This window comes from Sebastes fasciatus, chromosome 17 (assembly GCF_043250625.1).
Source record: "Sebastes fasciatus isolate fSebFas1 chromosome 17, fSebFas1.pri, whole genome shotgun sequence".
In the NCBI taxonomy this organism is placed as follows: Eukaryota; Metazoa; Chordata; class Actinopteri; order Perciformes; family Sebastidae; genus Sebastes; species Sebastes fasciatus.
Genome location: NC_133811.1, coordinates 11,281,830 through 11,306,282, shown reverse-complemented (window position 1 = coordinate 11,306,282; position 24,453 = coordinate 11,281,830). Strand labels below are relative to the sequence as shown.

The 24,453-nt window shown below is 40.3% G+C and overlaps 2 protein-coding genes across 3 annotated transcripts; one reads left to right on the top strand and one right to left on the bottom strand.

Annotated features, from left to right (window-relative positions):
* Nucleotides 1-1,763: 1,763 nt before the first annotated feature.
* LOC141754476 (sodium-dependent neutral amino acid transporter B(0)AT3-like) lies at nt 1,764-11,780 on the top strand. Its single transcript, XM_074613548.1, has 12 exons — nt 1,764-2,123; nt 5,044-5,184; nt 5,289-5,429; nt 6,877-7,058; nt 7,157-7,267; nt 7,358-7,470; nt 7,547-7,675; nt 7,762-7,918; nt 8,102-8,306; nt 9,117-9,276; nt 9,377-9,539; nt 10,298-11,780. The coding sequence occupies exons 1-12, from the start codon at nt 1,982-1,984 to the stop codon at nt 10,514-10,516; spliced, it is 1,863 nt and encodes a 620-aa protein (XP_074469649.1). The 5' UTR covers nt 1,764-1,981; the 3' UTR covers nt 10,517-11,780.
* tert (telomerase reverse transcriptase) lies at nt 10,706-23,318 on the bottom strand. Of its 2 annotated transcripts, XR_012590664.1 has the most exons (17): nt 23,039-23,318; nt 20,867-22,181; nt 20,472-20,661; nt 20,227-20,380; nt 19,961-20,128; nt 19,569-19,730; nt 19,385-19,486; nt 19,208-19,293; nt 18,589-18,705; nt 18,372-18,443; nt 16,559-16,747; nt 16,139-16,265; nt 14,417-14,478; nt 13,494-13,618; nt 13,252-13,389; nt 11,481-11,648; nt 10,706-11,325 (listed from the first exon to the last, which is right to left on the bottom strand). XR_012590664.1 is itself a non-coding variant. In XM_074613547.1 (16 exons), exons 1-16 carry the CDS (start codon nt 23,252-23,254, stop codon nt 11,545-11,547), a joined length of 3,327 nt encoding a protein of 1,108 aa, XP_074469648.1. In that variant the 5' UTR covers nt 23,255-23,318; the 3' UTR covers nt 11,480-11,544. The 2 variants fall into 2 exon arrangements, 1 of the variants encoding a protein (XP_074469648.1); XM_074613547.1 differs by lacking the exon at nt 10,706-11,325 and having other exon boundaries at nt 11,480-11,648.
* Nucleotides 23,319-24,453: the final 1,135 nt, after the last annotated feature.

Genomic DNA, 24,453 nt, shown 5'->3' with positions numbered 1-24,453 from the left:
GTGGCAATATCTGTATCGATATATAGACGTGTATCGAAGTATGAGATCTTTTATTATATAAACTATTATAATTGCAAATACAATGTACTGTAATACAGTTCAGTTTGTCAGGTGCAACATTTATGTTTTTATGACAGTGTGGATCAGTCTGACTGCTTGACAATCCCATTTTGCTAAAAATTATGTAAGTGAGATGAAGGGAATGCATTTAGTTTTTTTTGGTAAAAGTTGCGTGTTGGACACAAATACATCATTTAACCTGGAGAGAGCTGAGACCTGAGACCTGAGACCTGAGACCTGAGACCTGAGACCTGAGACCTGAGACCTGCACCAGCCCTGAACCTTCACCAGTGTCCTGGTCTCTCAAAGAGGTTTAATTAATGGATACTGGATAAGAATTAACTGGATAAGACACACAAAGGTCTTCCAGAAGGCTTTCCCCAGGATAACTGATGAGGAAACCCTTGAGTACCAGCGACGCTTCACAGAGCCTCGTCTGTCTAACGGGGATGCTGTGTGGGTGGACAGAAAATACTTCCTGGCTGATTTCTATGAGGAGGTGGAAACAGCAGCTCTGGCCCTGGACCACAGTTTGGCTGGTTGGTCGTTTACTGATCGCAGTGGAGACCAGGGGAAACATCTTAAAGCTGGAATTCAAAGCCTCAAACCTCCTCAGCTTTGTCCGCTCCAGCTTATGGCTGGCGACTGTGATGCTGAGAGAGCAGATCAGATCACAGACAGCGCTTTGGTGGAAGAGTCCACCTCCATTCCTGGTGGAATTTTTTTTAAAGGCAAGACCGTCCACACAGATAAGAGTATTAAATACTGGAAAAATCTCCCTTTAAGGTACATTTTGAACAGATAAAAAATGTGCGATTAATCTCGATTAACTATGGAAAATCATGCGATTCAATATTTTAAATATTAATATTTAAATATTTTATTTTGAATTTGATTGACAGCCCTAGTTCAAACACACACTCAGAGACCTGGGGATGTTGATGTTGGTCTGGGCTTTGCAGAAGTATGTTTACGCCAACAGGTGGCAGAAACTGTTTGAAATTATATCAGCTCAACAAGAAGGTAGATGGGAAGCATAGATGTTTCCTAAAATGACGGATACATTTAGGAGTACATATATTTACATTTACAGTTGTAAAAGACTTATTTCTCTTTTATATGTAGCACAGTCACCCTGCACTGCAACCATTTTCATTTATTTATGTGGCTCAGGACTAGGGCTGCACAATATATTGATTTTTTTTATCATCATAGCAATGTCAACTTGCACGATAAACCCATCGTGAACGACTGCAATATTGCACTCAGTGGTTTTTTGAGTTAGTTGAAAGAGTATCAGTAGAAAACTGCACTTTAAACTGTAATTATCGTTCTTTTTTTATTGGTGCCTTTTGTGTTCAGTTCAATTTGTTCAATAAAAGAAAAATAATTTCCTCTCACTTTTTTAATTCAACAGCCATTTGATGTTTTTTTAGCAGTATACTGAAAGAGGCAGACTGTTTGTGGGTTTGTCACCTGTGTGCTTTCACTCCCTGTTTAATTTCAACGGTCATGGTGTGTTTTTTATTAATTGCATCCAAATGGTTCACTTTGAGTCAGTGTAACATTGAAACAGCATCACCAGATTATCCATTAGGGGTAGGTTTCACCACTGAATCATCATGCCTGATGTTTTCTCTCTCTTCCTGGTGGCCTGATTTATTCAGGAAAACCAATAAAAGCTCCATCTGACTAAAAGCTGCAACTGATAGGACGTTAAAGGACAGCCCACTAAAGAGAGTAAGACAGAGGACGAGACGAGCACTTAGACTAAACAGGTGAAGGAGGTATTTTGACATGCACTGAGCTGAGATCAGGAGAATTCTGGACCAAATAAGAATACATATTGAAGTTTAATTTAAGGAGAGTTGCATCGTTGTAACAGAGCTGGAGTTGTGCTGAACATATTGACCAGCTGAGGATGAGCAACACAAAAGACACTGGAGTGGCGGAGAGACCCAAATGGGACAACAAGGTCCAGTACCTGTTGACATGTATTGGCTTTGCAGTGGGACTTGGAAACGTCTGGCGTTTTCCCTACCTGTGCCAAATCTATGGAGGAGGTGAGATGCTATTATATGATGCTATCATATGAGCTGCATTATATTTCCCCAATCTTACATCACACAATAGTTTAATTGAGTTAGCTGTTAGAGATTTATGCATCTTATCACTTACCGGTATGTTATGTTTTCACTGAATTCCTAAAATTGTTCAGATTATTTTTATCCAATCATGAGATACTGAATTGAAGTGCAGCCACACTTTAGAGCAGTGGTCTCAAACTCAATTTACCTGGGGGCCGCTGGAGGCAGAGTCTGGGTGAGGCTGGGCCACATCAGGTATTCCACAAAAAAAGCTTTGTTAAAAAAAAAACAATCTTCTCAAACGTCATTATTAACAGTTCTTTAACTTGAATGGGTTCTTCTGAACATGGCCTATTGCGTCTCCCACTTTTCCTGAAATTGTCTGTGCTCGTCACCAACCTTTCTCTTCACTGCAGGCTTTGAAAAAGACATGATTGGGGCTGTGTGACAAGATATATATTCATTCCACTTGGTGTCACTCCGCAATAAAGTTGTGCCTGCTGTGTTTGTGTTGCTCTGCAATTACACCACCAAACCGCTAGTTGGCGGCGGCGTCTCTATGAGTTTCCTCTTCTTCTTGTACTACAAACAGAAACTGAGGGAGTTGGAGCTAATAACTGTTGAACCACAGAACTTTTACTGACATTACTGCAACGCCGAAAAGAGAAAATATATCTGAGTGGATTTGTGTGAACAAACATTGAAAAGATGGAGGCAGAGAGAAGTAGAACTTGGTCCTGGCCGCTCAGCATCGCTGAGAGACTGGACCAATCACAGCTGTTGCGGTCTGCGTCGCCGCGACGTGTAGTTACATTTCTGGAGAGGTGCACGTCAGGCTACGGCGTCGATTACACGCAGAAGTATAAATCAAGCTTTAATCGAGCTTATGCGATGTTACACGGGCGCCGCCATAGTTGTTGTGAAATGTTTCTCTGCTTGCATCAAGCCCGGCCGATTGCCCGCCCCCGGGAGCCATATACCCCGCTGTGATTGGTAGGTTCGTTCAGCTCGGGCTCGCGCAACAAAGGGACCTTCCACGGCAAACTGCCATTCACATAAAACTCGCGGGTTGAGGGCGCCTGGTTAGCTCAGTTGGTAGAGCGGGCGCCCATGTAACAAGACTTAGTCGTGACCACGGCGGCCCGGGTTCGAATCCGGCCTGTGGCCCTTTCCGCATGCACTCTCTCTCTCCCCCCTTTCCAAGACTCTATCCACTGTCCTGTCAATAAAAATGAAAAAATGCCCCCAAAAAAAAAACTTTATAAAAAATTTTTTTTTTTAAAAATTTGCGGGCCGCACTAACATTAAACTTTCATATCAAGGTGGGGGCCACAAAATATCGTCTTGCGGGCCGCAATTGGCCCGCGGGCCGCGAGTTTGAGACCCCTGCTTTAGAGTCTCTCTCTGCCTCAGGATATTTAGTTATTAACAAATGAACTAGGCCAGTCAATATCAAAATGGTGAACCTTATCTGTGTTTGATTGATAACGCTCAAAATCAGGGTTTGTTTTCGCTCAAATGCCCCAATTCCTGTATTTACTTCCTCATAGTTCCCAGAGAGATCTCTTATCCCAAAACCACAGAATCCTAAAGGACCTGGGTCAGGGTTGAGTTGGGTAAGAGCTGATCGTGTTCAAACTTCATATATTGACTCTGAGATTCCTGATTCCCACAAGCAGTGTTACACTCAGCTGAGCCTCTATTTGACCTCAGCTTAGTGACCAATAAATACCTTTTTCTTGAGTACCTTAAGCATTAGATCTGTGTAATTTGAGCAATTCAGATTAAACTGTACAATAAATTGTACAATGATGCAACTGTGCAATACTGCATTTATACTGTACATTTCAAGAAATATTCTTATTTAATTCTTATTTATACTATTCTAGCATTTATATTTAACACACTTAATAGATCCCACACACTCAGCATTTAGTATTTACTTATTACACTGTGCTTATACATTGTATGTGTTTGATGTAGGGCTGTTAACACGATAGTAACGTGTCCATGTCATACTAGCTTGTCGCAAAGGAGGCTAAATAATGTGCCATGCTTGCGCTAAATTTTGACTGTCATGGCCATTTTCAAAGGTTTCCCTTGACCTCTGACCTCAAGATATGTTAATGAAAATTGGGTTCTATGGGTACCAACGAGTCTCCCCTTTACAGACATGCCCACTTTATGATAATCACATGCAGTTTGGGGCAAGTCATAGTCAAGTCAGCACACTGACACACTGACAGCTGTTGTTGCCTGTTGGGCTGCAGTTTGCCATGTTATGATTTGAGCGTATTGTTTATGCTAAATGCAGTACCTGTGATGTGTTGTTAATTGATTTTCAATAATAAATATATGCATACATTTGCATAAAGCAAGCATATTTTCCCACTCCGATGTCGATAAGAGTATTAATTACTTGACAAATCTCCCTTTAAGGTACATTTTGAATAGATAAAAAATTTGCTATTAATTTGTGATTAACTATGGATGAACATGCGATTAATCGGCCCCTAGTTTGATGCTTTGATATTTATATATATTTCATATATTTAAAAATTGTATTTGTATTATTATTTATATTTCTTTACATATATTGTGTTTGATTTTGTAGCATTATGTACATAATTTACATATTCCTTTATATCTATTTTCTTACATTTCTTTATGTTTTTATATACAGTAAGAGCAACAGTAAGGTAGTCGGTAATTTCTGATTCTGAAGCAGAGATAGTTTTAATGGGATTTTATAAAACATTTGTATCAGTCACTTGGAAAATGGTTCAAACAGACACTCATGATCAAAAACACATTTTCTCTGCTATGTATGTTGATAAAGATTGTCTAATCTGGCAGATGAATAACTGTGAGGTAAATATTTACTTCATGTCTCCAGGTGCATTCCTCATCCCTTACCTAATAGCGCTGGTGTTCGAGGGCCTCCCCCTGCTCTACCTGGAGCTGGCTATAGGCCAGAGGCTCCGCATGGGCAGCGTCGGCGTCTGGAACTCCATCTCTCCGATACTGGGTGGACTCGGTGGGTGGCCTAGAATTATCAGTGAAATTTATTAGGATGTTTATTTATCAGATACTTTGTTATGTTGTTTTTTTTTTATAGAAAATGTTATTTCCTGTGTGTAGGAATTGCCTCCATGATTGTGTCATTCCTGGTGGGCATTTTCTACAACACCATCATGGCCTGGGTGCTCTGGTATTTCTTTCACTCTTTCCAAAACCCTCTGCCGTGGAGCCAGTGTCCCCTCAATAGCACTGATAACACAGGTAATATGTGTCTATATGTAAAATTATAATGCATCAAATTTGATTTGAGAAACTAGTACAATTATAATAAAGTTCCAAGATACAAGAGGCCTGGTTAACTATCAGGCTCTGCGTGACATTTCAGGTCAGATTTAATAGGAAAACTACTGGATTGTTATTGTTTTATGGCACCATAGGATCCCGTTGCAGCACAGCATAAAATAAAATGCTTTTGATCAGTGACAGATAGTGGAATACGTGGCAGGCAAAGAGCAAAAAAATCATGGTCTCATTTGTTTTCAGTAATCCTACCAAGATATTATATGTATGGTATGTTGGGGGGGGTAACATGAACACAAGGGATGCCAACAGACTGAACAGGCTGGTGAGGAGGGCTGGCTCTGTGGTTGGATCTGAGCTGGACGGTCTGGAGGTGGTGGCAGAGGGCAGGATGAGGAGGAAGCTGGACGCTATCCTGGAAAACCCCTTCCACCCCCTCCATGATGAGCTAGTCAAGATGAGGAGCACCTTCAGCCACAGACTCATCCCTCCTCGGCACAACACAAAGCGCCTGGGTCAGTCCTTCATGCTGGTAGCCATCAGGCTCCACAACCAAGGCTGACCCCCATATGACAACTATTAGGACTTTTAAGAAATTTAAACATGCACTATCTGGCGCACTTTACACTCACTTTACACTATACATCCTATATACCACTTTAGTGCTGACTGCACATATGTACATATTACATTTATTTATTTATTGTACATACTACATTTATTTATTGACGGACTGTACACACTATGTTCACCCATTCACTCTGTATCTTTTATATCTCTATTATTGTCTTTAGAATTTTTGTATACCTTTACCTCTCCTGTGATTCACTCTGTTTGCTGATGTTGCTGCTTTGACACCTGAATTTCCCTCCGGGGATTAATAAAGGTCCATCTTATCTTATATTAAAATGTGTTTCATGGTGATACATTGTTTTGCAGAAACACATTTCTCGTGTAATACAAAATCCATTTTAATATTTAACTCTGAAAGTACACTACAGTATGTTACAAAAGTTGATGCATGTTCAAGGGGACTGCACTGGTAAATTGTTCTGCTATTTTGCTTCCATAACGTCTTTTTTCAGTACACAAAATACACATTTAGGTGTTAATTTTACTACTTTGTCTATTTGTGTCTGTAGATTTCTCCTAAATTCACCAAAAGTTAGCATTAGATAATGCCTCATTTGCATATTTAAACATACATTTTCAGAAAACTTGTAATACAAAAAAGAATTGCCTTAATGTAAGTAATCAACTTGGGAAGTTTCATGGCAATGTCTATCAGTTAATTTTTTAAACCTATACACTGGGGTGTCTCCCCTTAAACCAAAATAAACACTAATAACTTGAAGATTAAGCCCATGTTGTTATTGTCTTTCACTTCTCTATGCATCCATATATATAGAATATAACGTGGAGTGTGTGAAGAGCACTCCATCGAACTACTTCTGGTACCGTGAGACCCTGAACATCACACCTGACATCGAGACCAGCGGCTCCCTGCAATGGTCGATGGTCATCTGTCTGGCCAGCGCCTGGTGTGTGGTCTTCATCTGCTTCATCAGAGGCATCGAGTCAATGGGGAAGGTCTGTTTATCTAGTGAAAAAATACTTGACATCACTGCTGATAATCACAGGAAGATGTAGAAAGAAAGAGGGCTGTATCGTATGTTTGCGTGTTTCAGGCTGTGTATGTGACGGCTACGTTCCCTTACCTGGTGCTGACTATTTTCCTGATCCGTGGCCTCACTCTGCCTGGAGCAACTGACGGACTGCTGTACCTCTTCACTCCTGATGTGAGTTTGATCACTTGCTGCTACTACTACAGGTGATGGTGAAGGTTTTAATACGCCAGACCTGATATGTTGTGTTTACATTCGCTGCAGTGGGAGATATTGAAGAACCCTCAGGTGTGGCTGGACGCTGCCACCCAGATCTTCTTCTCCCTCTCGGTCGCCTTTGGAGGTCTCATAGCTTTCTCCAGCTATAATGCAGAGAGGTAAGGACTCCTTAACTCCCTCAGTAAAATTGTGATGATTTGTGTGACTTTTTTTTTGTTGCTCTGTGTCCATTAGAAACAACTGCGAGAGGGACGCTATTCTAATAGGAATAATAAATAGTGCCACATCTCTCTTCGCCTCCATTCCCATCTTCTCCATCCTGGGATTTAAAGCTACCACCGCCTTCAACGCTTGTGTAAATGAGTATGTACGCATACATATTCTGTGTAAAGCTTCTTTTCTTCTTGCCGATACCAATGAGGCAGACTTTTTTGGTATCCCATCTGCAGAAACATCTTGGATCTGACCAATCACTTTGAGCTTTCAGACCAGAACATAACAGTGGAAAACTTTGATCACTGGTATGAGTATCTAAATCGTGTACATCCAGATCAGGTGGCCAGTTTGAACCTGAGGCACTGTGACCTGCAAGATTTCCTTGACCAGGTATTGTAACTTTGAAAACACATCCAATCTTGTACATTGCATTCTTTTTGCCTGAATCAAATTTCTCTTTTCCTGGTTGTTTTTGTCTCTCGCCTCCCCTTTCTGTCCTTGGAGTGCAGTACATCATGTGCCGGTTGGTCAAACATGTACAGTCAGTTCATTCCTTTCATCTTCCTCCCCCAGAGTGCATCGGGTACCGGCCTGGCATTTATTGTGTTCGCCGAAGCAGTGCTAGAGATGCCAGGCTCCCAGGTATGGGCCATACTGTTCTTCGTCATGCTCTTCAGCTTGGGTCTCTCCTCCATGTTTGGCAACATAGAGGGAGTCCTAACGCCCCTCAACGACCTCAAGCTATTGCCCAAGTGGATTCCTAATGAACTCGTAACAGGTACCTGCAAATAGACTTAAGCTGTTCTAAAGTAAAAGGTTCCAACAGTTTTACCAATGAATTTTCAAAAATTTTACCCCATTTCCATCCTTTTTTTTGGTAGTTTAAAATAGGTCCTACATAGCGATCATAAGGCGCAGTAGTGAGGCTCTTACTCCAGTGTGCAATGCCCTAAGACACCTGCCACCAATCCTAAATTCAAATTCAAATGCAGCTCCATCTGTTTGAGTTGGAGAGCTTTGTTCAGGCTTCGTCAAACATCATTACGTGAGCAACCTGCCTGGACACCTCTCTGACAACATGCGATTTGAAGTAGGGCGCAATTCCAAATGTGGCAAGGTATGCACACTTTGTGTCCCCACAACGCCATTTGTCCGTTTTTAATAGTGGTGCAACGGCTCAACAAGCCCACGGTTTGGTTTGTACATCATTGAACGGTTTGGTTTTTTACAGTTTGGTTTGTACTTCATTGAACGGTTTGTTTTTTATGGTTTGGTTTGTACGTTATGAAGGGTTAGTTTTTACGGTTTGGTTTGTAGGTCATTGAACGGTTCAGTTTTTTACAGTTTGGTTTGTACGTAATTGAACGGTTCGTTTTTTTTAAGTTTCGGTTTGTATGTCATTGAATGGTTTGTTTTTTATGGTTTGGTTTGTACGTCATTGAACGGTTCGTTTTTTTACGGTTTGGTTTTGCATCCCTAAGCTGTACGAATAATGTGAGTCCATCGTCTTCAGTGCCCACATCATCTTTAAGTCAATGTTTTCCCTTTGAATTCTCTCTCTGAAAAACTTTTTTTCTTACTTCCTTAGCCGCCATCTGCTTCATAGCCTTCTTGACGGCTCTCATCTTCACCCTGGGTTCGGGGAACTACTGGGTAGAGGTCTTTAACAGCTACGTGGGATCCGTACCTCTGCTCATCATTGCATTCTTTGAAATCGTTGGAGTCGTTTATGTCCGTGGAATGAAAACGTAACTTGAACTCCTCTTCTTTAATGTTACTCTGTAGTCTTATTACAATTGAGATCCCAGTGCATTAAACATTTTCTCTGGTCCCCGTATCCTCTGACAGATTCAGTGACGACATCTACTTCATGACCGGGAAGAGGCCGAACATCTTTTGGAAGGCATGCTGGATGGTGATCAGTCCCTTATTGCTCCTCGGGGTGTTGGTTGCCTACGTGGTCCTCCAGGCACAGAAACATCCCACTTATCCCGCATGGAATCCGGCCTATGTAAGCAAGTCGAGGTTACTGACATGGAGATATCAAATGGGATCTAATATGCTTTTGTGCTTTTCCCCTTTCCTTTAGTGTTATATAATTTTGTGTGCATGTAAAAGGTTTGCAAAGTTACAAAGTCCACGCCAAAGGGAGTTACTCTCCCCCACAGAAACATTGCTCCTGAACTGCCTTGCTTGAAGTCCTGCCTTTTCTTCCGTAGCTTGGTGATGTCACCAAGAAACACATTTGCTTAACGGCTAGTTTGGCACAACCTCAAACTAGGGATGCTAATTTTGAAAAAAAAATTTAACCGATAACCGACCCTCGTTAACCGTTAACCAAGCTGCAGTGTTTAAGCACAACAGACAACTGAGTAAGAGATTTTACGTTTTGTTCTACGATATAAAATATGTCAGTAAATATCCCCTCGTGAATTTTTGTAGCTTTTATATGTCTTAAAAAAGGCGGCTGCAAGCAAGTTGCGAAATGAGACTTCAAAACGTAATCACGCCAACCTCTAGTCCGCCTTTAGCTTAGTGGTAGTGACACGAAGTTATGCAACTGTGGTGTAGTTCGTTTATAGCCTAACGTTAGCTTTTTACTTCTGACGACTGCATTTACGCTTCAAAAATCATAAAAGGGGTGTTCATTTGTGGAGATTATCTTGCTAAACAAAACGTGTAAGCATAATGTGTAAGCATAATATGTAAGCATCAGAAATTTTTGTTTCATATACATGACATTTTATACTTCTTTGTCTTTTTCTTCAGGAACTGTTCCCAAAAACTGAAGTGAAGCCCTATCCAGACTGGGTGTTTGGCATAATCATCCTCCTCTGTGTAGTACCTGTGATTTCCATCCCTCTGGTGGCTTTCTACCAACTGATCTGCTGTGGAGTCAAGAAGTCCTCCCGTGGCGCTGACCTAAATCCCTACTGCAACGACGGCTTTGAGGTTGAAACACAGGAACAGAGGACCCAGAAAGCTTAAGAAATGCTGCAAGTAACAATGTTCCTGAACAGAAAAGGACAATGTCACTGCTTCTGTGGAATCTCATCTTAATTCATAGGATACCTGACTTATAATCAGTCATGCTGAGCTATAATATAGACTTTCATACTGATTGTTAATGTTTACATTTATCAGGACTTGACCTGACAACTCGCATTTGCTTCCTGAATTATAAAACGGGATTTATTTAAAGTGACAGTCTTTCCTTTGTACATTGTTGTGTAGTGTAAGTAATACATCGCCATCTGACTTTGATTCCACATTTACAAAACCTTACATTTTGAACATCAATGTATTCTTAACACTCATTTTGTCTCGAAAAATCATTGTATTGAATCTCAAAGCTTCCTGCTGTTCATAGAAAGAATCTAAAAGATTGTCATCAGTGTAATGTAAAAAAAAAACTGAGCTACATCAAACTCTTCATTTAACTTAACGTAGTGGCTGACAATATTTCTGTGAACTTATTTTCATACAAATTATCTTCCAGGTGACCTCAGATGTCTTCTTTGTGGAAAACTACCACAAAGTGTATATCAAAGTCCAGAGAGACAAACAGCTATGGGATGAGGCGGGGTCTACGTCAGCAGCTGGATGATTTTTAATCATCCAATTTCCTTATACTTTGATCAGGTGTTTTTTGTTTTATATGGTGTGTTTATGACTGAGGTTTATCACTTAATTGTTTTATATCAGATCTGTTTTTCTCTCATTCCTGACACTGTGTCACGGATAATTTTCTTTTGGCACACTGAAGATCAGATAAATCCAAATCACTGATTTCAAATCTGAGAGGGAGACAATAAAAACAACAAAAAAAGGTTTGTACTTTCTTAACTTTGACAGAAATTGGGTCAAATTCTCAGTGCCCTTTGGAGAAACAAAAGACAAAAACTCACAACAGACACATTCTAGAGAAGCTAGACTAAATACGTATCTATACCTTTGAGCTGCTGACGGTTTCATTGTGGTGTTGGGAGCTGCAACTGGGGCTAGCGGCTGGTAGTCTACATCTGGATGGCCAAGAAGTCGACTGGGGTCCTGGGGTTAGTGGCCTGTCGAACCCTGGCCAGCCTCAGATCCCCCAGACGCCGCTCTAGACGGCGCTTCCCTGTCAAGAGGATGACAGCAGAGAACTGAATGATGTTTTTTTTTTTATGGTGAACTGGAAAATTCATCCACCTGAAACATTTCCAGCACCTGTAAGTAAAGATGGCAATAAACGGATTTGTGTACATGTACAGTAAGACAAAGTGTTGTATCTAGATTTGCTGGGTTGGGTGCGCCTCTCATAAAGTCCACATTTAAGGGTTTTGACCTTCCGAGCAAGTTGTAATGATGATGTTTCCATATTGTTCATTTATGGAGTATTTTAAGGTGAGTCACTTCATGCCTCTAAATGAACACACAAGGTGAGGCTGTGTTTATGATTAGGCGGTGCAATTTTGCGCTCATTTTGGCATGAAATTGAACTTGCGTTTCCACCTACTTGGACCTTCTACCATAATACTGATAGGCAACATTGTAGTTGGCAGAGGCATGTACACACAGACCTGTTTGCTACCCACTTTTACAACTAGATTGATATTTGCATCATATAAGTACAACTTAAAAATGGGATTAAAGCAAGAGGCTGTAACAGGCAGAAGAATAGCTGAGGCTTACTGTATGAATAATGTCATCCATGTGTCACTGAAAGTAATCCAGGGACCTAGCATTCTGCAGAAACATCACTACTGACATCCGGTTTGACCAGTGAGTTGTAGAATGTTGGATCTTTTCCATGCAGTTGATTAAAATATCTTTAGCCATCACACAGCAGCAACATGATTTGAGGCAGGTATGGCTCATTCATTATTAAAGGTGCTGAATGCCAGATTGGGAGCATTTCTATTGCCTCCGCACAGCTCTCAACATGGCGGTGGCTCGCAGCTAACGGTGCTAACAGTGTTAACAGTGAAAACAAACCGCAACTCTGCTGACAGAGCTCAGTGTGGGGTGCTACAATAACACACTCTCTACTCAGGTAGACATTACTCTTCAATATGTTTACATAGCAAATAGTTGTTTGCTGTTATAGTAATGCTCTGGATATTGTATAGAGAACCTTTAATATCTCCTGACACAGCAACAGTAGGGCTGTGTATTGGCAAGAATCTGGTGATACGTTACGTATCATGATGCATGGGTTACGATTCAATATGTTGCAATGTATTGCAATTGCCTAGTTGCCCCTGTAACATCCAACATCATTGCACTACTTTGAGAGGGTGCATCTCTTTGCAAATTAAATAAAGCACTGTCGGAGTTCATCTTTGCATGTAAACTTTTAATTAAAAATCAATATCGTGTTTTTGAGAATCGATACAGAATCACAAAACATAATATCGTGATATAATTTTTTTTCCGATATTTTCTTACACCCGTAAACAACAGGAATGGTCTGTAATATTTTTTTCTTTCATTTCACTGTAGTTATGACAGAACTCTAACCTTGGGTGATTTAACACCTTGCACCACGTTTTGACTCGCTTTGACTAAACAAGACAACTGAAGACGTCACCTTGGACTGTGGGAACTTGTTGAATGAAATATGCTATATAAACTTTTATTATTATCGTAATTGGAAAAATATGTCGTGCTCGTCATCTTGTGGTGCCGTAGGATAGTTCCTGGGTGATATTATTGTGTGTGTGTTTCCTGAGGGTACATACGTTTGTGCAGGTGTGGGAGCAGATCCTTGTAGAGAGGACGGTGTTGTGAAAGCACCAGCAAGAAAGAAAGACAGAAAAGCAGCTCCACTGCTTCATATTGCACAATGCCGGTCTGGGCCTTACTGCCTAATATCAGTCCTGGAGTAAAGGGAAGGGATTAAAAAAAAAAAAGAGATGATAAGTTTTGAACTTGATATTGCTTAAATGATTTTTTTCCCAGATGTATGAAGGGGAAATGTTGCCTTTGTTGCTGAGCCTGATGAGTCGATTGGCGTATTCAGCTATATCCAGTATCATCCGTAGGAAGTAGACAGGGTTCTTAGCAACCGTCTGACCAAAGGGCAAACTCTGGGCACACACGTGGAACCTAACGAGAAAAATAAAAATCAGGAAGAGACAAACAAGACGCGCCCTGCCCATTCAGATATTTACATTCTGAGATAAAAGGCAGTAAAATTAGTTTCAGCTCAGTGCAGGTATTGATTGATAACCCTCCCTGCGCTTACTGTAACAACAGATTAAAATGAACAAACTGGAGAGGGGAAGTGAGTAGTGAAGGAAGAGTTGTGTTGATTGGAACTGTTTTTCAATACTTCAGGTGGATAATGGAAACAAATGATTCACAGTGCCCACTGAATTTATTTAATCTGAATGATAGACAGTGGTATTTTAGCATATTATGTTACAACAGTAAAAATTACAGTACATAATTAAATGGTAACTTTGGAATTTTTCAACCTGGATCCTATTTCCCCATGTTTTTGTATCTAATTGACATAGGGATAACAGTTTCTCAACAATTTACTCCAGTATTGAGGGATAACGCTGCTGATGACAGCTGCTCACGGGCTGCAAGCTGGCACCATCATTTACATCCACTAAAGTGCTTGCTTTTGCTATGACAGGCACTGATTGTTATTATGTCTGTATGTATTAAGTGTCTGACATTATAGAGAGAGTCTTGCTCAAGGAGAAGTCTCCTACTCGATGCTACTCTTTCACGGCTGCTAGTTACAGCGTTCGCCCTCAATACTGGACCAACTTCAAAAATAGCTGTCCCCATGACTCACTTATTCCATGTTGAAAAATACGAAAGTTACCCTTTAAGATTGCACTTTAGGTTTGGAAAAAAAGAGTCAAAAGTCAGTCAGGTCACTGTCTTTACCTGCATGCATGAAGCAGCACCAGCTTGTAGATGTTCTTGTAGACTGCCTCAAGAGAATTGGTCTGAAAAGGAAAAGGTATTCATTATTATAAGATCAGCACAAAAGCGAAGGTGCAGAAATGAAATAAAAGTGACTGAAATAGAAAAAAGATGTGTGGGACTTCCACTCCATTGTATGCATATCAATCAAATGCAAAAATGTTTATGAAAGGTAAAATTGAGGCAAACAGTCTTTAATATTTGTACATGATATGTAACATGGGCAATATTAACTAGTTATATTTTTTTGTTCCCTGATCCGTTTCACTATTTGTCCTGTATGTATTTATTAGTGCTGTTCTCAACCAAAGAAATTCTTAGTCGACTAACACTCTGCTGCGATTTTGTGTCGATTAGTTGATTTTAATCAATCTGATCTGTAAAACAGAGTTTCTCCACAAAGACACACACAAAACCACTTTAAATCTTGTGTTTACCAGAGATGTGCTCATACATTTCTTAGAAATAAATCATTGAGCATGAAAAAAGCATAAAAAACAACTAATCAACTAGGAGGGGGCTGCCCTAGATTTTACTGATATTTACTATCAATCTGCTTCATTGTTTTTCCATTATGTGTTGACATGAAATGTCACGAGTCATAAATTCAGTTATCATGGACAAGTTTACAACGGTCATTTACAACTTTGTTGCTGTTTGAGAGTAACTTCCGGCTGTTCACCTTGGATATTGTTGACTCTACATGTTGATAAATGCCGCCTGACCGCATCATTTGTTAGAGGAAGTACAAATTCAGGTTTCTACCTTTGTAGGCTGTGTCCTTCGAAGGAGGCAGCCCCTTCACTCAGGCACAGCTAATGTATGTTTGACTAGCAGCTGATTTGAACAGCTGGGGCCGTATCAAAGAAACTTCTAAACCATTACAGATGAACAGTTCCTGAGTCAATGTTTCTATTCTGACTTAAGATAGGAAAAGTGTACTACACAAGCATCCTAACTTCCCAAAATCTTAAATAAACTCTCCTAACTTTAGGATAACTGTTAAGCTGTCCTAACTTTAACTTTTCCATCACTTTTCTTCTGCTCTGTGGATATAAGAGCTGCCTTTTCGTATCACTTGTCAGCGTACTTATTTTTTTTTTTGATAGCATCAACGCTCTGTTGAATGCTGGATACAGCAGAGACTGTATCTGCTATCTTAGCCCGCTCTCTTTCTTTTATCTCCACAGTTAGCGTTGCTGTAAATTTTCCAAAAGGAACATCATTGGATTTCTCTACAGATGTTACCAACACCTCTAACTCATTTGTTGTTTTAATGTACATTTCAGTAAGTTTTCAATGAGAAAAACATAGTTGTTTAGCTCGGCGAGATGTCAAAGTACCATTGGTTGCTAAGTAACAGACAAGCGATGTTGGATTGAGTATTTAGGATTTCCAAGCCTGAGAAAAGATAGGATGAAGTAATAGAAGATAGGGTTCCTAAAGTTAGTTAGGATTTGCTTCTGTAATACCAAATTGGGAAAAATCCTATCTAAGTCTCTTCCTATCTTAACTTAAGACTTAAGATAGGACGTTTCTGTAATACGGCCCTTGATGAACATATATTGGATCAATAGCCTTTTTAAATAGAGTGAAAGACCTAAACCTTTGTAGAGGACCTGTTACTTGACAAGCTCTTCAATTAAAGGCTTTTTTTTATGTAGGCACTATTATTTCCCTGACCTTCAGGTCCAAGAACAAGGCATGGCACTTGAGTCTGAGGATAGCCATCAGTTTCCTCCTCATCTGCTGTCCAGCTGAGTGGAAGGAGCCCAACGTAAGGCTGTAGCGTAAAGACAGGCCTGCATAGCTGTGAGAGATGGAAAGAGAGAAAAGGCGAGAATAGTAAACAAACATTAATATTGTAAATGGATATGTGGTTATATATTGTGTTTTATGCATGAATATTAATTATCCCTGCTGGACTGGGAGTTCTTTCCAAGTATGTTTATGAGTAGGTACAAAGTACAGAAGGTGGAGGGAGGGGGGAGGCACTCAGCTTACAAGAAACCATAAAGTCTGCAAAAAGCCCCATAAGTGATGCAATAAGCACACTTGAGGCAATAATTCTTTAGTTTAATTACATCTGACGGGATGCTTCACCTTGAATAGTCTTTGTAGCAGTCCAGGGAGTGCGTGTCCAGCAGGAGTCCACACCAGGGGAAGAGGCAGTGAGGCGGCAGCACACGGATGCCGGGACATGACCCCACGCTGCCCGACACCTGAAAGTTGACCACCACCTTCTGCGGGTTGACCACCAGACCGTACTGTGGCACCCCGGCCAGCAAGATCCTACACACACACACAACGTCAAAGTGCCATTATCAACCACTAAATTAAACATTCAGCATCACGTTGTGTTAAATCTGTCTCTCAACCTTTTTCCATTAAAAAAGATGGGAAGATTAAAGAACAGATTTGGATTTGGGGGTGGTGATTTCAGAAGATAATTACACAGATATGATTTATAATGGCTCCCAGCAAATAATTAAACAAATTCTGCCATCAATCGGGTCCCTATTAGAACAGATCCAGCCTGCTGCAAGAGATCTTGGTGTTTTGTTTTATAGTCATTTATTTCTAATTAGTTAATTTAAGTTTTGAGCAGCATATCACAAAGCTTGTACAATCATGTTTTATCATCTTAAAAATATTTAAAAAATAATTCTATTTTAGATTTTTAACACACAGAGTCCATGTTATCTCCTCACACCTTGATTATAGCAGCAGCCTTGTCTTAAATAAAAATCTATTAATCGACTACAGACTGTATAGAGCCAAGCTGCCAGGCTTTGAGCCAGAACTAAGCGGTGTGATCACTTCACTTCCGTTTCAGCCTCCTCACGCAGGCTCCCAGTATGTTTTCGGAATGATTTTATGATCTTATTGATTACTTTTAAGGCTCTTTGTGGCCTTCCTCAGGCAGATGTTTTTATCTGTTCCAGGGGCCCGGCTTACGAGCCCAGCCACACCAAGCCGACATCAAAGAACTAGCAGCGATAAAGGCCGACTGTTGCGTCGCCTCACGTCGCCTTTGGCCGACAAGTTGCATTTGAACACACCGCAAAGACTACAGCCGACGGCCAGTTAGCACGTACGCTCTGCATGACAGAAAATAACTCTCCACACCAGTAGGCGGCGGGAGTCTGTATTCGCCATTCAAAAAGGTTCAGCATGCTGAATCGGCCGAAAAGTCTCCAACACGGGCAGGCTAGAGCTGACCGTGTGGGATACACTGCAAAAACCAGGCTGACAGACGCTCACTGACCATTCAGGCTCTGAAACAACCCAAGGAAATAATCAAGCTGAGTCAGTAACATCTTTTCTAAGTGGAGTCAGCGATTCTGGAGAAAGATTGTTGATATTTGAACTCAACACCCAAACAAACAAAAACAAACGTTAACATGATAGCAAAACAGACAGCTGGCGGATCGTGAGGAGACATTTGCTGAATTTAACCAAAAGTGTATTGGATTATTAACGATGACTGCACCTTTAAATCTTTTCTTAATGCATACTTTCAGTGGAGAGCTTATCGTATTTTATTTTATTTTATTTTTCCATTTTATTCTTTATTTCTTTTATCTCATATTTCTGGAATTGACTTTATCCATCTTATTGTAAAAATCTAACGCATTTTGTAACTTGATTTTATAATTTGTTGATTTTAATTTGCCGTTATGTTTAAAGCACTTCATAACTGGGTTTGAAAAATCTCTACAAATAAAGAATATTATGTTATTAACTTCTTTTATTCTTGTTTAAACTAAATTTATGTAACTGACTACATCTCTTGTCTATAAAAAGAGAGCAAAAGAGAAACTGAATGCAAGTGAGAGAAAAGATCAACACACTGTAAAATGTGTAGAAAAACTGTGTGTGTGTGTGTGTGTGTGTGTGTGTGTGTGTGTCATACTTGAGAAAGGTCTGTGCTCTGTGTAGGTCTGGGGTGATCAGAAGGAAATCATCCACCAGTCTCATCAAACATCTACAGGACACAGAGAGAGGAAAATAACTGTATAACATATTTACTGTATGTAAATAGAGATTTGCTACTATACAGAAAGACTGCCCTCTGCTGCTGGACATGTGTTATTACATCTGTAGAAGTTGACATTGACTGATATACATACCCTTTCTTTTCAGTAATATCTTTGAACAGGACATTCTCCATGTGACCGTAGCAGAGACAGCAGAGCAGACTGGACACAACCGATCCCTGAGGAATCCCTCGGCACTGACGGTATGTCCTGAAACACCGAGGGACAAAATCAGATTGTTGCTAAAACGGGGCAAAATAAATGTGAATGTGTGTGATGATGTTGTAGAAACTCAATTAAATAGGGTTGGACGATATGGCCAAAATAGCATATTTCCTGGTAATTCAATAAATAAACAATCTATATGAAACAACCACCTGGTAAATGGTATTTTTGTATACCCCTGTGTGTTGACAAAGGAAAAATACTGATTATTTTCTCATTTAATTAAGAACTTTAGTGCAAATTGATCTGATTTTCCAAGAAATTTGAGTAAGTATGTGCTTGCTATTATCAATTTAGTCAACGTAATAGTGCATCATATCTCGATATATGATTTCATCATGATACGATTCCATTGAAAGACGATAAATTATCATATTAATATTGCTCAGCTAATTACTGTAAGTACCAAGTTCTTTGAATGTGATCACATTTACAAATGAGCTATGACACGCTACATATTGGTCTACTTAATGGTGGTAATGCTTACTTCTTGCCAAACTGAACAACACTGCCAGTTAGCATTTGGGTGAAGAACTGCAACGCCTCTCTGCCGTGAAGATCTGAGCAGAAATGCTGAAAGAAAAGAAATCAAATGCTCAGGGTAAAAAGAAGTATCAAACTTCCTTATCTATTCTAAAGAAACATCTGAGAATGTCCCTCTCACCTGCTCTGCCAGCACGGCGTGATGAACTTTTCCTCTCTTCTGCAGTGACGTCACAAACCCTTTCATGTTGGTGGATCCCATGTTACCCTCCAGGAAATCTGCCTGTATTAACAAACATCAGAAACTCTCCGATGGAAGTTAAATATTGTTATCCTGTATACAGTATGTGTGTGTATGTCGGTACCTGTCTAACAAAGGTTTTTTTCAGGCCCTCGTGGGAATCAGCCCAGATCTTTGCATAGCGGCGGATGGCAAAGAGTTCATCCTGAACAGGTGACAGAGCCTCGCCAACCACTTCAATGAGTTTGTCATGAGGCAGACTCTCATAGGCTCCACTCACATCCACCTTAAATGCACAGAAAGACAAAAAATGAATGAATGAAGTAGGGAAAACCGCATTTAACAAAAGACTGAAACCTGTTTTCACAGTTTTAAGTGTGCTAAAACTACATTATAATGCTTTTTGTAGCTTTATTATCACAAAAAAAAATAATGAATATGACTGCTTAAAAGACATCAGTAACATTTTGTCAGTCTCTGCCAGTACAATTAACAAACTGGCACACAAAAACCAACCTTAACAAAGTAGAGGGGTTGTGGCTCGTCCCTCTGGGCCGGAGCTACAGAGCTCAACACCTTGTGGATATCAGTCATCCCCCACACTGTGGCGCCCAGGAGGGATGGCGTGGAGCCCACACAGGCCCGCAGCATGTCCAGCAAGTCCCGTACACGCCCTCGGTAGAGCTGCAGGAGAAAAGAAATGTCCTAAATAAACACGCTCATGTTATAACACACAACTTATGGATTTGCAAGAGATAATTTTAATCATTATCAAACTGTACCCTCGTTTTGGCATCTGCTCCTACAACTCGTGTGATAGGCCTCATGTTGTCAGTCTTGGGAATGAAGCGAAGGCGGGAGATGACGGTGGCCTTGGGGAGGGATGACACCTGAGCCGGAGTCAACTCCTCCATCTGACCCTTGGAGAGGTGACCTCTAAATCACAAAAATGGTTTGTGTGAGCTTCATGAGTAAAAACCTTTGCAGGAGTGTGTATGTATGTGTGTGTGTGTGTGTGTGTGGGTACCTGAAGGCTAAGTCCTGCAGTTTTGCCCAGACTTCCTGTCTGTAGAACCTGACGGCGTTCTTCTGGCCAAAACTCTCAGTGACATAGAAGCAGGCTCGAACCAGGCCTACAACGTAGCCATCCAGAAGCCAAGCCAGGAACTGACCCAGGATCTGTGTCCGGTATGAGAGCTCACTAGGCGGGAATCTGCCTGGAGATGAGAGTGGTTTGGTTAAGGTTCCATTCACATCAGATCTGGCGGTGCGGTGAAAACGCAAGTCCTCCCATTCATTTTGAATGGGGGTAGTGCGTTTGGGCTGTGGCTGCCGCAGGAGATGCCGGAATTTTTTTTTAAAATAATCGAAATTAGATATTTTCTCAAAATCGTGCAGCCCTACCAGCTATGACAATCTCACCTGTTTTACTGATCTTCAGCCAATCACAGTCATTCACCTTCATCTTCCACATCAGTTCAGCCAGTGAGAGCTTCTCGAACTTGCCACTGCTCAAGAAGCCCCTGACCCTGAAGAAGAAATTAAGTCGGTTGTGGTCGGAGCCCCATAGCTCCTGAGGGATCACAGCAGAGAGGCATTCCCTCACGAACAGGTAGACCCGGTGAGGTGCACAGTGCTGAGGCAAGAGGGAGCTTAATTCCCCCTGTTCTGCATCTCTCTCTTCCACCACTGGGCACATCCTCTGCAGTATCCTGCTGTAGGGACATCTCCTGTGTTGACGCAGCAGTTGACTGAACACAGGGACCATGTTAAAAAAGCGCCGAGGGAGTTTCTTAGGCTTCCTCTCCAGCCCGTTTAGATACGCCAGTCCCTCAAAGAAGACTGTTCGGACCAAATCTTGCCCTTGTAGCCTTCTTAATCCACCAGCACTCTTCTTCTTCCTGTTGAGAAGGAAGCCACGCATACCCCTTCCTCCATACAGGAATCCCAGTGTGCGGATAAAACACTGTGAGGGAGGCAAAGGGGGAAAAATCCCCGATCTCCAACTGGGTCCTCCCTCCAAGGGAATTATGGTTGTTTGCATTTCAACGGGCTGTTTGGAACAAGGAGTGCCATTTTCCAAAGGCTTCATAGATAGTGTTGGTTCCACAGACATGGGCTGCCCTTCCTCCAATGTTTCATAGCACACCTGTTGCATTTCCTGTGTGGGCTCTTGCTGTCCTACCCGCCTCCTCTTTCCTGAACAAGTCATCATCTCCTCCTCATCCTTCTGATTAGTTTCTCTCTTTCTTTTCCTTTTCTTCACTCTTGCATCCCTTCTGTTCCTCGTCTTGCCGATAGTAAGATTCTCAACTTCCTGTCTCCTTTTCAAGGTCACTTCACTTCGATTCCTTACAAACTGAGCACCGTTATGCGTCCTGGGCCGAGGCTGGAGATAAAATCCAGTGGAGGCAGTAGTCATGGACACCCTGTCATAGACGGGAGCGCCACACACCTGGAAAACACATGAAGGAGGGACTGCCACAAACACAGAGCAGCTCTCCAGCAGGTAGCGTGTAAGGTCTGTACCAAGTCGTATTGTGACTTTCTTCCACAGGTCACTGCCATGGATGTAGGCAGCACTTTGAGTCACATCTCCTTTGAATTTGAAGTGGTCTGCATCCCGCTCCTCCTGAGCCAGAGACAGAAAATTGTAGCCGTGTGCCAAGATGTTTCTTTTTCTTTTCCTTTTCAGACTGTTAAGAACAAAGGCCAGCAGTTCAGGTAGAGTGCAGATCTGTGGAAAGCATAAAATACACAACATCAGAATCAAACATCAAATTCAGTCTCTTATAAACCTCACAGCTTAGTGGTTTGTGCATCCATTATATAGCATGACTTATATTTATGTCTTAATGTAAACTATCCACAACAAAGCTACTGACCAACAGACTGATTGCTCCCTCGAGGACGGTCTGCAGGACAGATTATAATGCACACAGTGCACTTTCATAGACTAAGCTACTGGAGTTACCCTGCACTATACTCACTTTTAACAGTCTCTTCTGCACTATATTCACTTTTTAATAGTCCTGTATCCCAGCTGTTACCCTGCACTATATTCAGTTTTAACAGTTTTCTTCATCTCCTTGTATTTTTATATCTGGTATATGTTTTTTGTACTTTGACCTAACTTTTTTACTGCCTTTTTACTAACATGTTTTTGCACTATGGAACTGTGATGCTGGAAACTTGAATTTCCCTCGGGATCAATAAAGTTACTATCTATCTATCTATAATTGTAATCCAATATTATAATATATATTATTCTGAAATGGGCCATTCTGCAGAATGAGTACTTTAACTTTTTAGTACTTTAAGTGTATTTTTTAATACACTATATTTATATTAATATATTATATATATATATACATACTGTATATATATTATATTATTATATATATTATTATATTTATATATTATATGAATATTTATATACTACATTTTTTTATATTTTGTACTTTTACTTGAGTAATATTTTGAATGCAGGACTTTTACTAGGACTTTTAACTTGTACAGTAACACCATTGCCACAGGATCTCACATCAAAACCCAAATAAGAGTTAGTTAGCACGACAGCTAGTGTAAAGTTACCTGGTTGCAGCTCGGCACCTGCTGTAGTTGCTTGTCAAAGCAGACAGAAACCCCCCGGACGAAGGCTTTGAACCGGTTTGAGTCAGACTGTTCAATGAGCTCTGCTCTCTGTCCTTCTCTGAACACGATGCTGTTCGCAAACTCCTCCAGGGACTGTACGTGCTGATACAAAGACCGGAGGATGTCCAGAGTCTGGGACATATCAGTCGTAGACATACTGACCGGACAGCAATGTCCACGTTATTCAGTCAGGGCATGGTTGAGTATAGTGGTTAGTAAGAATGCGTTGCTAGGAGCCCGCGTTATCCTCAGCCAATGAGAGATCAGTTCACTGGACGCGTCCAATCAGATGGACCCATACTCAACAGTGACTTAACAGTTGACCAATAGCCAATAAGAAAAGGTATGTTGTCTTTTTTCTTCCAGGAATAGATGTGAATATTTTACAGTTCAAGTGCAAAAAACAGTGTGGGCGAAAACAGTATTAAAATAATCTTTCTTTCACTTTTTCCTCAAGTCGTCATTCAGATAAGAAACAGTGCAAGACGTCAAACAACAAGATAACCAAGACACAAGGCCTACACAAAAAAAAAAATTATTATAGTTTTATTTCAATTCAATTCAAATTGCTTTATTGGCATGACTGTCAGGTGAACAATATTGCCAAAGCGTCAATTCAATAATAAATTAAAAATTAAAAAAAGAACAAAATTAAAACAAAAACATAAACAAACATATATACAATTCATTAAGCAAATTACAATATAGAGATATTTAAAAAGAACATGCATGTAAATGGAAGAAAACAATAAAGAAGTAATTAATGTTTGTTGTGTCAATAAAACAAACAAACAAACAAATAAAAAACAATTAATAGCAATATATTGCAATATCAAAGGATAAATGTAAAAAAAAAAAAAAAAAAACATGTAGTAGAGGAGTAAATAAAAGGCAGAGTGTGAGTTACATCTATTATGTGTTGTTTGTTGTGGTCGTCTCTTAAGCTGTGTTTTATTTCTTTAAAACCGTTCTGATCCGACAGAAAGTCAGTAATGATGTAAGTTGAAATGTATATTGTCTATGAGCATTCACCACAGAGTAAATCTTTTTTATTTTAATGTCTGCTTTTGTGAATGTCAATCTTTGGAGAAAGCATTCAAGATTCAAGAGTTTTATTTGCCATTTGCACCTAAGTACATTGGAATTCTGAGCAGTTTACACAGAGTCAGCTTTAAGAAAAGAAAAAAAAGGTAGAACAGGCACAAGGTAATTACAGTACAAAATAAGTAGCACATTCAACTCAACACAATAAATAAATAAATTATTAAAATATAAAACGCCCTCAGTGTAGTCAATAAATAAACTAAACTACCCTCTGTAATGATGTAAGTTGAAAATGTGTATTGTCTATGAGC